Source organism: Hemibagrus wyckioides, linkage group LG04 (assembly GCF_019097595.1).
Source record: "Hemibagrus wyckioides isolate EC202008001 linkage group LG04, SWU_Hwy_1.0, whole genome shotgun sequence".
Taxonomy (NCBI): domain Eukaryota; kingdom Metazoa; phylum Chordata; class Actinopteri; order Siluriformes; family Bagridae; genus Hemibagrus; species Hemibagrus wyckioides.
Genome location: NC_080713.1, coordinates 21668027 through 21684658, shown reverse-complemented (window position 1 = coordinate 21684658; position 16632 = coordinate 21668027). Strand labels below are relative to the sequence as shown.

Sequence of the window (16632 nt, the reverse complement as noted above, 5' to 3'; positions counted from 1 at the left end):
ATCTTTTTCCTCGACTTTTCTTCTATATCACCGATGTTGCAAAGCCACTTTTCTGCAGCCGATTTATGTCACTAAGATGAAAGCGAGGAGCTGCTAGCAGCATGACACAGAGCAAAACTCTCTCTGATTGAATAACTCTGAGTGTATATCATTCAAAGATATGACATTTTCCATATTGTGATGTATGATTTTGTCCATCACCCAGCCCTACACTGTCTTGTGTCAGTTTTGACAATTAAAAAACAAACATTAGATGATTTTTATAAATGGTATATTACCGTAATCATGAACACTTTTAAGAGAAGCCAAATTGCTTAGAATGACGTCATCTGATGCACCCACTGTGTGCTGAAAACAAGTACCTATATTTGACTAAGCACTGCTGTGTGGGGTTGTTTTCTCCCTTCAGGGCAATGCTGTCTGTTTAAGCTTATAACAGTGTAAAAAATGCTGACAATGTAAAAGATTTGATGCAAAGAGTCATTATTGAAAATATGTTTGTGAAAAAGAAGAACGACACAAACAATCTTCTTGTTTACTTCTGGTTCCTGGATGTGTCTAAAAAGGCTCTGGTGCAAATATTTGGTCATTTTTTGCTTTCGATTTCTTCGTGTTTTTGTTTCATTGTCACCAGCAGGTTTTGTAAGGTTGATTATGATACCATGATAACCTACCAGTTTAGATAAGTGCTTAGTTATTATAGCAGGAAGTTTTCAAACTGTGACACCACTATGGCCTTGAAAAATCGTGTTGATCATTTCGGAACAACAGCCTTGAGATGAGCTCGTACATCAGGGTGTACGTGGACAGATTTGTGGCACGGCGCATAGGCCAGGCATATTTCAGCCTTGGCATTTGTCCATTTGTTCATGTGTAGCCTGGCTGAGGTGTTCACTGCAGCAGAAATATGAAACTTGTAAATAATGGCTCATACTCCTTATCGCAGGTGTCAGCTCCAGAGCACTGTGACTTACAGAGCAAACACAATTCCCCCAAAGGGACACTGCATCGCCCAAGCTTAATGAACAGCTTATTAAGAAGCACATGAGCCAGGGTGATGTGATGTCACCAGCGTGCGATCGGTTCACCAAAGACATTAACCATAGAGCAAAGAGCACGTTGCTTTTATGTTGACGTGAATAGCTAATGAGAATTTATGCTCCAACGCTGGCTACGACGCTGGCTCAACGAAGAAATGAAAAATACGTTTTTTCTGCGATTACTTAAGCCAAGAGAAAAATGCTTACCATAAAAAGCATGCATGAATATGAACGAGAATCATAATGCATTATCCTCTGGCATCGCTCGGTACGGAAGTGTCCAAGAGAGTCTCCACGGATATCGGCGCTGGACTGCATCACTTTTTAATATTTAACCATTAGCTAAATGGAGAGCTCTGTTTTGATTCACAAATCGCCTTTTCGTTTATAAATCGGCTTTTTTAATGGTTTTCGGTGCAGCATATTATTACTTTTAGGACAAACGGAATATGGGTGCCGTGGGAGAAATTGATATTGGGAATGGTAATAAAATGCCAAGCTTATGTTAATTAAGTTAGCTATTTGGTATAGAGCTTGAAAAATAAAAATAAATGGCAAAATAAGCCATAATCATTTATTCAGCTTTTATTTTACAGATAGTTTACAGACCTTTTAGATCAGGTATGTCTGATGCATTACTCTCTCCTGAATCTCAGTCCAGTCTAGGGAAGACCAAGTTTTCTGTCTCAGTGTTAAAAAACAGTACTCATCATCTTTATTTCAAACTCCCCCCTGAGGTTAACTATAATCTAGTTTTGTTCACTTCAATCTCCACATATATGTGAGGTAAAAGCTGTTCGTATCAGCTCGGGTTATGGTCGTATACAGCCTCAAAACCCGCTCACATGCGTCTATCACGCTCCGTTTTCCTACAGTGCCACATCTGTTCCTTCTCAACGCAAATGAAAGAATAACGAGGCCGAGCTGCAGAAATCTGGCCACGGCCGGGCTGATGGGATGCTTTCAGCTTCCTTTCCTCACACGACACCGCAGGTGAGGCTAAGGGACATGAGGAGTATTTCAGTTTGGAATTAAGCCTACTAATTGCAAAGCTGAATATATCATGGACTGAAACAATTAATGGGAAATAACCCACGGTGCCAAACATGCAGATGGAATTTGGAAACTGGAAACGCATGAGTGACATTGGCGGAAGACTCTAAAGCGAGGGTTTATCTCACGGATACAGGCCTGTTGTTGTGGGAAGTGTAGGAGACCTGTAATCCTCTACAGGTGGTCATGATGTTCTACTAAAACTTCTTGAGGCAAGTAGATTTGTATCTTCATCCCATCCATAAATAAGCATCCAGAGAGATGAATTACGGTGCCTTCCGGATCATATCGCAATGTATAAGGGCTTCATGAAGCGTATGACAAGTCAATGTACAACTCAAGAGCCGATACATCAGAACACAATAAATACACATGGCCATGCCATGGCTACACAAAGCAACAGGATCAATCAGGAGGCATAAACACGCACAAAACAGGCTAAGCAAACCGACAGAGAAAATCCCATGACACTGTAAGCTATTGTAACCAGCAACATATGAGGGTGTAACAGTATACTGCAGGCTTTCTCTGTAAAGTAGTTCTAAAGGACCCTTTTAACTGGAAAATAAATTTCACCCACTCTCTGTAGAGAATTATTTCATGAGCAAAATACCATACTTTAAACAAAAATGCTGAGATGGACTCACGAAGAGTCGCAGAGTATAAATATGGACTTTCGTGTAAGTTCTTTCCTTTGAGGCGAGCGTGTGACGATTTAGACGTGCGCTAAAATGGTAGCTCCAATCTACCAACAGCGCTAAGACGAAAATGCTAGCAAGACAAGATAAGTGGATTTTGGCACATAAAACACAAATCAGTGTCCACAGATGAGACAGAGCTTACAAAAAGAGTGATGCAAAAGTCTGGTGTGATGATACTTAATAATAAATATTAATAATAAGCACTTAATGTAGTGTTAATAATGACAACACAATAATAAACTACCTCTCTATTTCCATTTATTCCCACTTAAGACACCACAGCCCCATCCAGATGTTTTCTATTCTATTCGGTTCACAACACTAAAGCTTCTGAATTCATAAGACAAAGAAAAATGAAAAGATTTGAAAATACTGGGTTGTCATTTCCTGTTACAAAAAAAAACAACAACCAAACAAACAAAAAAAGGCCCCATGAATATCATCACATACCCACTGGGGTCTCCAGATCCCGCTTTGAGAACCACTGGTATCTTGTGGGGAATAAATTCAGTCGATATTAGGATTCCTAACACTATGGGCAGAAAATAGTGCATCATGTGTTCCTTTAAACTCAGCATCAGTGACAAACTTTATGGATCGAAGCGATCAAAACATCTGTGTAATAAGTTGACTCGAGATGAGGCTGCAAGCCCACATTCACCTTGCTTACATCACCCTGATATTAAAAACATATCCTCACACGATGTACATTCTGTAAAACCCGCTATCAATGAACAGCATGCTTTCCATGTTCTCCCGTACGCCTCCTTTCAGATCAACACTTCCTTTGTGTCTGCTATTTTCATACCGTATCTCCCAGAAGGAAGGCTACAGTCCACAATCTGGACCATCCCTGCTCTATTTACACCCATATGGATTATTTCAAGCATGACCACTGCTGTGAATGAGATTACAGGTAGCAGCTAAAGCAGCAGGACTAATATACCATCCCCTCTGAGCCGAGACACTTACTGTAATACTGAGTGAGTATAGAGTTACGCAGCAACACACAAACAGGAGAATGGAGGGTCTAAATCAATTACGTTATACTCAAGGCATCACACTTTGTAGGTCAGAAACAGATAAAGCCCAGACCTACTTGTGTTGCTTCTCTAATAAATCTAAATGCCACAATACATTGCACTGGAGCACAAACACAACATGCATGGGGGGAAAAAATCTAGGTTCGACCATGTAAAATCTATTTATCCATAGCTTTAATTGAAGGTTTAATTGCTGGTTAATTAGGGGCTCTTATCACACCACCACCTTGTTCCTCAAGTAGTCTCCACACTGAGTGTTAATCTAGACATGTTGTCTTTCTCAGTGCAGCTTCTCTTTTTTTTTAAAGCAGGGTCTGTGTTGCTGAGATGGAAATCAGAACCATTTATTATCATCCCCAGATTTATTTTATTTATTCCTACATGCAGCGATTTAAAAAGCAGCTATTTAAATGAATCGATGCAACAACAACAAATCGATTTCCAAATATAATTGATTATACATTGACTAGAATCAAACAACATATGTGTAAAATATATATATATATTTTTTAAATGAGCCAGCAAGGTGATTATAAATAATAATTTTAAATGAATCCTTATCTACCTCACAATCATGCACAATTTAAATGAACAGGAAGTTGGACATACAGAGCCTCAATCGGAGGCTAATAAAATGAACAGCGTCATCAAATAACTTTACGATCACTTCAGATAGATTTATCAATCAAAACGACATCGCAAAATATGGACGCTTCACCTCTATTTATTACCTAGATCTTACAGTTAATAGTATGAAGGTCACCCAGATTTAATCAATTGGATTTAATCCGAACATAAAAAATAAATTTACCTGAACCTGTTGACAGACAGTTCAGGGTTAATTTTCAGGGTTAAAACTCTATGGCTTAAAAGAAATGTGCCTGTACATGTAAAAGTAGTGAGCTATATCCTATATAGTGGAATAAAAGGATTGTGTTCAAATGTGGGTGTGTGAAAAGTTGTATTCATTCAGTATCCATGGACGGATATGATTATGATTATAAAGAATAGGTATACAACATACATTCTCATAGAAGCAGACCATATTATGATGAAGATCAAGTTGTATATATTATTAGGGCTATTATTTATGAACTCATCAGCATTTCCAATATTTTGGTCTATATTCTGGCTTCAGGTGGCAGTAGTTTATTGTGTAAGACAGTGTTTAGTCTTCTGCGTTAAGAAGTTTGTGTGAATCTCCTCCGCATCCCACATGCTCCTGATGCCAGAAGAGCAAGCGTAAACTCTCTAGCTATAGGTCAAGATCTCTCGTTTACGCATTACTTCTCCAAGCATGGGAAGATCTGTGATGAGAAAATGATATGGAAATTGATATGGCGCTGCCTGAAACCACTTGTGAATGATCAACATGTACAGATTTATTTTATTTTATTTTCCATATATGGAAGGCATGTGCGTTTGTTTCAGATCAGGAGAAAAACGTGTGTGTGTGTGGGGGGGGGGGGGATCAGTGAAATATGTTTAAGATTTGGCTGGTGCTGTGCATTTCAAGTGATCCGGACAAATCCAATCCAGTCCAATCAAGAGCTCAAGTTACGCGCCACAGCTTCAAATCCAAACACACTCCGAGGAGATGTGGAGAGTAACGCGGACAAGATATATCGCGATCGTTACGGCAAATCATAGCCACGTGATCGATTTCATGAAGGATCAGTAATCGATCATGAGTTGATGCATTAATAGAAACGTAGATAAATACTCCGGATCCGTGGGATAGTGACGTAATAACATCTTTCCGAGAAGTCTAATGATGGAGATGCGCCCTGAGTTTAGTTACTAAGAGATAACAGGATGAGTCGGGGGGTCAGGGATTCAGCGATTCATTCGTGTGTGTGTGTGTGTGTGTGTGTGTGTGTACCTGTCATCGTAGCAGAAATCAGCGCCCAATGTGTTGACGTACAGGACCAGAGCCACAGCGCTACACACCAAATCTGCAATCATCTCTTCCCAAAACAAGACGAAAAAAAAGGAACAGCAAGGAGAGCAGACCAGGATACAAGCGGAGAGGGTTCAAGGATCCCCCTCTTTCAATTCACTATACGCGCTTTCCGTCTTCAGGGGAAAAAGAGAGAAATGAAAGCAGCAGAAATCCGCGTCCCCATGGCTGAAGCGCGTAATCCCGGCGTGCTGCTCTTAGCCCATGTTGAGGAAGAAGAGCACGGCTTTGATCCACGGCGTGAGACACGGATGTGTGCAGTGTTTACAGGAGGACAGGCTGCTCGCACGTCTCCTTCCAGCCGGAGTAGTGTTTGTGTAGTACTGCATGGTGGATGCCGAATAAAACGTCGCGACTGAGCCGCGTGTGGTCGGCGTGAGCAGTGCGCATGCGCCGGACACCTCCCCCGCGCGCCTCTCCCGGGCTGAATTAAAGACAGAAGGCACCGATTTCAGCAAGAGTTTCCTGTAATCATTTTACTAAACACGGGAGAGATCAGAAGAGACTCATTCACTTACTCATCTTACAACATTTTGTTTTTCTTTTCTTTCTCACTGTGTGCGTGTGAGTGTGAGCGTGTGTGTGTGTGTGTGTGTGTAGAAGTAGGCTAATAATAAATCTGCACAAAATGATGAGATGGGAAAGATGAACGCAATTCCTTCAACAGATGTGCAAAGTGTTTGTGGGTTCTCAGAAATAAGAGCATTTGCCCTTTCCTTGTTGCAGGAATGGTGTGGAGTCTAAATTAGGAGTCTGAGTTTTTGTACCGACATAGAAAGGTCCATATATGCACTAAATTTCAGTATCTGTTTAGTCCTGATCAGGAATATATAAGCTCCGAATGGGATGATAGTCCATCACTAGGCACCATGCACACATTATGTACACACTCATTCACACCCAGTGGCAATTTATCCACAGGTGCATCCCAAATCACATATTTATGCACTATGCTTAGTGGTGAAGGTGTTGGACTACTGATCAGAAGGTTTTGAGTTCAAAATCCCAGGTCCACCAAGCTGCCACTGCTGGGCCCTGGAGCAAGGCCCTTAACCCCTTATTGTTGTCTAAAAATAAGATAAATTGTAAGTCGCTCTGGATAAGGGCCTGCCACATGCCAGAAATGTAAATGTGTTCTACACTATTGTGTTGTATAAATAGTGTGAGTTGTGTGTTCACATTGAAATGTCCAACAAAAAGAAGTGCAGTTCAAGTTCCCAGATGATTCACTTATTAAAAAAAAAAAACATGTGGAATGCTGACACTTGATGCACTCAACACACGCAAAAGAGGGGCAGGCTACCAGGCACTGATGCTCTGTGTAATTGTTTTTTTCAACATTTTAACACTTTAGGCAGCACAGTGGCTTAGTGGTTCGCACTGTTGCCTCACAGCAAGAAGGTCCTGGGTTTGAATCCCAAGTTCGAACAGGCAGTTACTGGGTTCTGTGCCCATATATGTCAGTGTGTGTGGTTCTCTGTCTATATGTGGCCCTGTGATGGACTGGCAACCTGTCCAGGGTGTACCCCTGCCTCTTGCCCAATGTGTACTGGGACAGGCTCCAGCAGATCCCTGTGACCCTAATTAGGAATAAAGTGGGTAAAGAAAATGGATGGCGTTTAAAAAATTCACTGTACTCTAGTAAAGCTAGTGATGTTGCATTTCATCTTATGTTTTTGGTTTTTAGAAACATTTGGTGTTTCATTTGAGATGGCACCACCTTTCTAAAATTCATACACTAGACTGTAGAGTACATAGTGCATGGTATAATTGAATAGTGTGTCGTTTGGCGCACAACTCATGTTTCTGGACAGTGAGTGGAAACCAGAGAACCCATAGTAAACCCACACAGACACGGGCAGAACATAAGGAGCTCCGCACAAACAGTAATCCATGCTCAGGATCGAACCGAGAACCCTGGCAACGTTATTCACAGCACCACCGATGTCAAATTCACATGCGCTTTTAATCACTTTAAAAGGTACACTAAACATTTACATTTATTATTTACATTTATTTATAGAAAGATGCTAATTAAAGGCATATTTAATTAGCATCTTTTAGGATTTGTATTTGATGTTGAGCTACAATAAGTAAACCTGCTTCATATTCATATCTCGAAATGTTATGTACTCCAAGAGAATCCCAAGTCTGTGGTCTGCGGTTTCATGTTAATGTAACTTTAATCCATGGATTAAGCATTAAAAAAAAATCCAACTACAACACAAAAAAAAGGGAAGAAAAACAAATCTAAAGTGATTAAAATAAAATGTAGCTGCACTTACACTCTTATATTTTTAAGTTATATTACATTACAGGCATTTGGTAGACACCCTTATCCAGAGCAACATACAATTTATCTAATTTTTATGCAACTAAGGGTCTTGCTCAGGGGCCCAGCAATAGCAACTTGGGGGACCTGGGATGTGAACTCATAACCATCCAATCAGTAGTCCAACACCTTAACCACTAAGCTACCACAATTTTTCGACAGCTTGTACTTTTCTGTACTGAAAAAAAAGCCATCTTTATGTTAGCATGCCATGCCCTTGAATCCGAAAAATGTATTGCTATAGGCTTTGGGTTTTAAATCTAATTTGAATAACCCAATATGCAGTCAAATACTAACATGTTTTCTTTCAGCAGGTGTGTATTTGATTTGCAAATAAGTTATATGTCTTTACTGGCTACAGTAATTTTTCTAATTATTTGAAATGTAGTATTCACTTAGAGGATTGTATATTAAGCCAATTTCCTATTTTTTTCCTATTAGACTGTAATCAATGTCTTTGACAAACTGCATTGCAAATCATACAGTAGAGGACCCGCCAAAAAGATTTCAGATTCCAACTAATCATTTCCGATACATATAATTTTTCAGCTGTCTTTACCAAGACGAAGGTTTACAAAAGAAAAGGAGAAGAAAATATGAGGAGGAGAAAGAGAAAAAGTGAATTAATCTTGGAGTTGCTACAGAGACAAAGAATGCAGTATGGTCCAGTGAATATTGATGCATTCCTGTTTCAATAGACCGAGCCAGTTCACTGAAGCAGGCCTCAATGTAGCTATTCACAGGGTAGCAGGACACTATGATGTAATCTTTTTGAGCAATTAATTAAAGCGAGCACTGTAACTAGGCCCGATTCTCTGCTTCATTGTAAACCATCCATATGTGGATGCCTCCTATAGTGAAATTCCCTTCAGGTCTGCCCTCAGTGTTTCAGTGGGTCTAGTACAAGAAAAGTGGGTGTTTATTTTGAGTCGGAAGGTAGTGTGTGTGTGTGTGTGTGTGTGTGTGTGTGTGTGCGTGTGTGTGTGTGTTTTGCTCTTCCCAGACTGCTGAACTAAATTTAAAATATATCCATGTGCATGTCTCTGAGGACAACTTCACGTTCATATTTGTCATGCAAACCAGGGTAACTGTAGTTAGGTTTAAGTATGTATTTGTTTTAACAATTTGTTTTTACTAAAAGAATCATTGCTACTTTAAGTTAAAACTGCCTCGGACTTCTGATGTCCGCAATACAGCGTGCATTACAGATTAATATTACATGGATACTATAACATGTATCACTAAGAAGCACTTATGTCAGAGAATGAAAACAGCTTTAATGGTATAGATCAAATTGTGCCTACATGCACTGAGCTTATATATTGTGTGGGTATGGTGGCTTAATGGTTGGCACATTTTCTTTGTACCTTTGGGGTTTAGGGTTAGATTTCTGCAGGTTCTTCAGTTTCTTCCCCTAGTCCAAAAGCTGTAGACTGATTGGCATCTTTAAATTGGCTGTAGTGTGTGAATGGGTGTGTGAGCATAAATCCCCAACACAGTGTCCCTTGCCTTGTACCTTGAGTCCCCTGAGATAGACTCCAGGCTCCACCTTGACCGTGTGTAGGATAAGCAGTACAGAAAATGGATGGATGGATGTTATATGTTTAATGTGACAGCGTTAGAGGATTGCTACATATCTAATTGCTGAATTAAAAACAGGAGTATATCAAGTTTATAGAAATTAGATATCTAAGCACAGATAAAATAGGAGAGTTGCATTAGGAAGAAAATTTGGCAAAAGAACAATCAAATATGCAGATCAGATGAACAGGGAGCAGCAGAATAACAACAACAACCTATACATGGGATTTATCCGGTAGTTAAATACCTCAGAATCACGCAATATGTTCTACAGACTAGTTAAATAGTCAGGCCCTTCGGCGGAAGTCTTACTATCCCCTGTTGATCTCTGCTTTAGCTCCACTACACTTATAGTCTCTGAGTTATGACATTGTTTTCTGTCCTGTTTTCCCCTGGGTGCTGGAGTTGTGGCCGGTCTGGACCAGCTTCACACCCACATGATTGTTCCGGCTCTGACTGAAATCATGTGTTCAGTCACGGAAATGCACTGTGACAACTACTGTTGTAGAGTTAGGCTTTCGTTTTTTTCCATCTCAGAGTAAAAGTATGAGCATTATGTGAGTGGGATAATTTATGGTGCAGGTCCATGGCTCGGGGCCTGAATGACTGCTGTATTAAAATGACACAAGAGAACTACAATCATTGAGGTGACCTAAAGATAAGGTTGAATTTTTAGAGCTACAGTGAGAGCTCAGTTTTTTATTGACAGCAAAAACCAAACAGGAATGATGAAGAAGGTTGTCCTTGCTATTTCTAACCTGACACGGTCCTGAAGGTTACTCTCCATTTCTCTCCAAGGAGGACATCCAGACGCTTGTTCAATCACTTGTCATCTTGAGATTGGACTACTGCGGCTCGCTCCTGGCATGTCTTTCCGAGCACACCATCTGACCTCTGCGAGTGAACCAGATTACAGCTGAATGACTTGTTTTCAATCTTCTCAAGTTGTCCCACATCACACCGTTGCTGTGTTCCATCTACCAGCTTCCTGTAGCTGCCTGAAAGTTAAAACACTGATGCTTGCCTAGTTGTAGTAGTATAGTAACCATATACAAATACATTGGATATAAATACAGTGAACATAAATGGACGCAAATATACAATGTGTTCTAAAAGTCATGAAATAAATACTACAATATAAAAATGAACAGAGATGCTCACAGGGTTGAGACTACAGCTATGCACTGGGACTGTAATCTAATGGGACACAACAAAGAACATGAAGCGTGTGGGACAAAGATAGATCAGACTTATTAACAGGAACATGCGACATGCATTTATAACATTCTTCATTTTTGCCTGGTTAGGGTGGCAGTGGTGTAAATTAAGCTAGGGGTATGTTTAAATTTTGGGGAATAGGATAAATCAGATAAATTCCTGAGAAAATCAGGCAAAAAAGAACTGTGTAAGAGGGATTAAAATAACAGTTGAGACCATTTACGCACTTGAATGATGTAGCTAAGGTTGAGGTACTGTCAGATCCATGCTAACATTTTTACCTTTGAGAGTACCCAGAGTTTCCGAAAGAATATTGGTACATATTAAATGAAAATAAAAATTCCTTCTAGTTTTAGCCGTACCAGGTACAGATTCTTTTATTGAGTTACACCATTTTTGCCTAAAATGCCCCAAACCCAGCAACATCACATTACTCTAGCATGACTTGAATTGATCCACCATCCCTAAAGGCACCAGGAAGACCTTCATCAAGACTGTTCTCTGTTCTGACAACCAGGTGGTGGAATGTACTTCCCACTGCTGTCTGAGCAACGAAAGACTGAAGACCTACCTCTTAACCAAGCACTTAAATGAGTACTAATTTCAAAAAACTCACTTTTCTCAAAGTGAATTTTGTTTGATAGTATTCTTAGATCCTGATCTATTCGCTCTAGCCTGCGGATATGTTTTTGATGGAGACTACAAAGCACTTGTGTAAGTCTCTCTGGATAAGCATGTCTGCCAAATGCTGTAAATGATCTACTATTTTGGCCTGATCAGCACTGACTAATCGTAAATCTTAGCGTCATATTGTAAAGCAAAGGTTATGGGTCATTTAGAAAAATAACTTATGTTCAAGACCTGCGTGTACAAAATGATTTTAGACCATCGGTGGAAAAAATGTGAGACATTTCTACTTGGGCTTGTTTCGTCGCGGCAAATGGTGAACAGCCGTGAGGGAGGCGACTCTTTCATTAGTCAAAAGCACGCAGCTGAAAACGGCTTTCTCAGCAGGTCTGTATCAGGTGGATGCTATTAAATTCCATTCTCATTTTTTAGCATTGAAGTGGTAATAGAAGAGGACTGGTCACTGATGGATAGAGTGAGTGAATAGTTAGAGTAGTGTATTCATCATGATGAGAATGGGAGCAGTGACACAGTCATTAATAACACACGCACCATGTATATTCCTCCAAAGTGCTGGTGGTGGTGCGAGTGCTGGGCTGCTAAATAGGTAACAAAAGAGCTTCTTACATATTACCTCTTTACAATCACGCTGAGCGGATTATTGCATTTTAGCACTATATAAATGGACAAGCAATAAACACTCCAAAATCTTAACTGTACATTGAAACAGGGTTATGAGAGCAGAATTAAGCAACTTTTTTTTTTTTTTGTAATAAAACCAGAATGTCTGGCCCCCTTCCAGAGCTAAACAGCAAGCAATGAAATTGCCTCCTGTTAAAAAAATGAGGTGACCTTTAAAGAGAAGAGTTTAGGAACTGTGATGATGTTAATGTACAATCCAGCAGCGAGAAAATTTAAAGACACTCTTTCCCAAGCGTATTCATTATTTATAAGCACGAAGGTTTCTATTTAATTAAAGCACACTATTACAGGTGGCATATATTTGAGCGTAGTAGTTCAGTAGTCAGTGGGTTACATTTACTTCACTCTGGGAGTTCTGCTGTCCTACATACTGCGGTGGAGACAGAAATTCAGCTCATTCCAGCCTTTCAGACAGAACAACCAATAATATTATTTTTCCAAATGGCCACATGGGGATCATCATAACCTACAAAAAAATCGAATCATGTTGAAAAACAATCATCCTGGAAAATGAGCTCTTGCAATAAATTCTCAAATCAAACCAAATTTGACAAACCTGGGTTCCATGAGTCACGGGTAAATAAGCCAAAGAGCCAGAACTACCCTCACTCAAAGAGGAGCAGAAGGTTCACATCCATCCAATCATCAGAGTCTGGAGAGAGAGAGAGAGAGAGATAGAGAGAGAGAGAGAGAGAGAGAGAGAGAGAGAGAGAGAGAGAGAGTGTTCCCCGTTTGGGCCATGTCCATTTGAGTCACTCTCGATTATATGAGCTGAGCCAATGTGTTTCATGCCCATAAAGCTCAAAGAATCAGTATTTTCCGCTTCACTACCTGCACCTGCACACATTTGCTACGCATCAGGAGAGGTCAAGGTTGTTTCCAGAAAAAGTGGGAAGCCCTGAAAGCTCTGAACATTCACAGGGGAGAGATGACAAAAAGTAGTACATGGGAAACGGAAGCAACAAAACAGAGAAATCAGATGTTTTGCATCACCTGTATCAGAATGCTGAATTTCACTGAATGCTGAAGTTGTTTAAAACTCTAAAAAATAAATAAACTCTTAAACAACAGCTGTTAATTTTAGAGAACAAGTAAAAACATGATCAAATCTTAAATAGGATTTATAAATAGATGTTTTAGACCTGTTAAATATTTATTATTATTATTATTATTATTATTATTATTATTATTATTATTATTATTATTATTATTATAAGGAACTATGTGGAGTTTACAGGTGGAGTTTATTTTTAAGCAAACCTTTAAAAATATTTATTGTGCCAGGATCGCTTAACAAGTTAATTTTTATTTATTTATTTATTTTTTACATTGATTTGTTGATTTTTTTTATGAATTTGTCATTTCTAAGAATTTTTTTAAAATGTACTTGCACATAATTCATTTTCCCCAAGGATTCATTTAATTTCCCATGATTTTTTTACACAATTAATTAATTTTCATGTATGATTTTTACCATTACTTAGAGTTTCTATTCACTTGTGATTTTATACAATTACTTTATTGTGTTAGTATTTTTTAAATAATATTTTTTTTATTTTCAATTTATTATGTGATTATTTATTTATTTATTTATTAATTTACACTCCATTACATATTTACATATATACATTATTTACCCCCCCCCCCCCCCCGCATAGTTAATTAATTAACATGCACTTTTTAACATAACATATATTTTTTTTTACTTTCAGGGAATAACACATTGAAAGCATTGTTGCAGTTTCATTCATTTAATCATTTTTTCCAACGCTTTGTTGTTGTAGATCCAGATCCTATTCCAGGAAAATTCCCTGGGCATAAAACGGGAATTCAGGCTGCTTAACACACTCATTCACACTTAGAGGCAATTTAGAAACGTCCGTCCACCTGCTGGCATGTTTATGGGAGGTGGAAGGAAACCAGAGAACCAGATAAAACTTAATTCTCTTAGAACCCAGAAAAAAAGGCCACACAGACACCAGGAGAACATGTGAAACTCCACATAGACCGTAACCTGAGCTCAGGATCGAACCAGAGACACTTCTCACTGCACCTCTGTGCCACCCTTGTGTGAAAACTTACTCATTATAAATCATTTTACATTTTGAATGATTCTTTAGATACCTTAGCAATGATAACAAGAGCGGTGGAGCCTGCTGTATTAGCATTGGCAACAGGATAGTGCTTCATTAATATCCCTGCATGAATAAAACATTATTCTAAATCCAAATGTCTACACTCTCGTTTGTATTTGGAAAACGTTTTCCTTTTCTTTTCTTTTTTTTCATTCTGGTGAGTTTTATCTGGCACGTGAAAGAGTTCTCAAACAAAAACAAGAGCCTCAAAAGATTCATATACTTAAACTTCTCTTTTAAGTGTGTATTTGGACAAGATGTTAGATTAGATTTAGGAGCAGGCTGTCATCATTCGGTACTGCTTCGTTCATTCATTCCCCTTCCTTCTTTCCCCTCTGGCTTCCTTCCGTTGCACGGCTCTTCGTTTGTTTATTTATTTCATTGATTCCTGATACTGTTGTGGACTCACATTCCCCTCGATCTCCTGAATATTTCAAGCCTTCTCTCTGTTTATGTTATTCCCAAGCAGGACTGTGGTTTTCTGCCTAATCAGTCATAGACAGGACAGGGTCAATAAGTCTCGTTAGGAGGCTTGGTAGGTAGCAGTATGAATCAGGCTTAGTTTACATCCAGCCACCTATGCTTACCTAATTTACATAATAAAATGATTCTGCTCAAGGATTTCGTCCGCACAGGATGCTGCGTGTAATGCTGCTAAAGATGAACAGCCTAGTCTTTCATTGTTAATGTCAACGTAAGCATGCATTTATTTAATCCATCTCTATCTACGTTGTTTCAGCAGTTCTATAAATGCAATTTGGTCTTCCGTAAATTTCATTTCTTCAGTTCATCGTGAACCTGTGAGTGATGGGCAATCTGTTGCTTGTCCCTGTGCTGTGCTCAGCGCTCGTCTGTTCTGAACACACTGTGCTGGAGAATTCTCCCGACTGCAGGAACACTCTATTCTTTAGAAAGCTTTTTAAAGGATGATAGTAAATGATGGGTTGGGTTGTTTTGCTAAAAGACAGCCTGATAACACTTAGTAAAGCATTTAGTAAATTAACACACTCCCTTAAGGCAGATACTCTGTATTCTACCTTTCGACACAGTGGCTATTTGATGCTCTAGCGAACTAACTGTCCTCAGTGGTAAATTACCCTTTATGATCCGTCAGCTGCAGTTACTTAAAAGATAACCAGGTGCAAACTAAGGACAATTAAATTCTTAACACTAAGTTCTCTTGACTACACAGCTAGCATGCTTACGTTGTGAAATCCTGTGTTGTGAAAGATTTGCTGGACGGAGATATTTCTGCAACACTCTATTATTCATATCATATTTATCCGTCCCATTTGAGAGCTAAATTGCCTCGAGGAATTTGCACATTATCAAGTGTTGGTGAGGGTAAGGTCTTATCCTGTGCCTTTTCATACCAGTCAGTCCAAAAAAACCCCGAAAACGACCAGCCAAACAAAAGTGATTTGCATTGTTTGCATTTTTCGACACATTGCCAAACCTTGAAATAAAAGTACTGTAAATGCAATGGGACTGTTTCTGGCTTCAGGTCTTTTTAATGAAAGTTCCTGCTGTGAGAGATGCAGCAGCATCGGGTTGCGGTAAGTTTCGTGCCATTTTGAAGCCGAGAAGCGTGTGATGGGAATCCCAGCTGATTTGAGTTAACGTGTCTGGCAGAAAGCTGAATCATCCTTTAAAGCCTAGACACAAGCTGAGGCTTGCCACTCCTCGCAACTCAATACCCACTTACAGCAGACAGCATGTAGGACATCCATGCAGCCATCCCTGAAACAACTGCATTTACTCTGAAAGTAAAGAAGAAGCCCGAGACTGAGATGTCTAAAAAATTCTGTGATTTTATAAATATCTGTATAAAACACCAAGACAGCTCAATTTATCATATTTTTTATCATTACAGAGTAATATTGAAGTATTAAAATCTTATAAATCATTGCTGCAGATGTATTTGATTTATGAGTGTGTGTCATGCATAAATATAGTTCAGTTCACTTCTTTCCTTTTTTTTTTGTCGGTGACAAACCTATCCATAAATGATACTGACACGAGCAGTGTTAACTGAGGTTTTGTTATAAAAGCCCAGGAAGGAAGCCGGAGATGGAAGCGGTGTACATGAACTCCACGAGACAGGATATGGGAGAATTCTTTAAAGGGATGGAGATTTAGAAGGGGGAGCTTATCCTCTTTGGTTCTACAGCAGGATGTAGGGTTAGGAGATCAAACGCACACTTGTGTTTTTTGTAGTGCCATAATTTAGAGTATCATTA

At 39.2% G+C, this 16632-nt stretch overlaps 1 protein-coding gene across 1 annotated transcript in view; it reads right to left on the bottom strand.

Annotated features, from left to right (window-relative positions):
* Positions 1-6163, bottom strand: part of tmtc2b (transmembrane O-mannosyltransferase targeting cadherins 2b) — a 107602-nt gene extending 101439 nt beyond the window's left edge. Inside the window, exon 1 of the mRNA XM_058387834.1 lies at positions 5720-6163. Within this exon, the coding sequence (XP_058243817.1) occupies positions 5720-5802 (83 nt within the window). The 5' untranslated portion in view covers positions 5803-6163. The remainder of the gene's footprint in view (positions 1-5719) is intronic.
* Positions 6164-16632: the final 10469 nt, after the last annotated feature.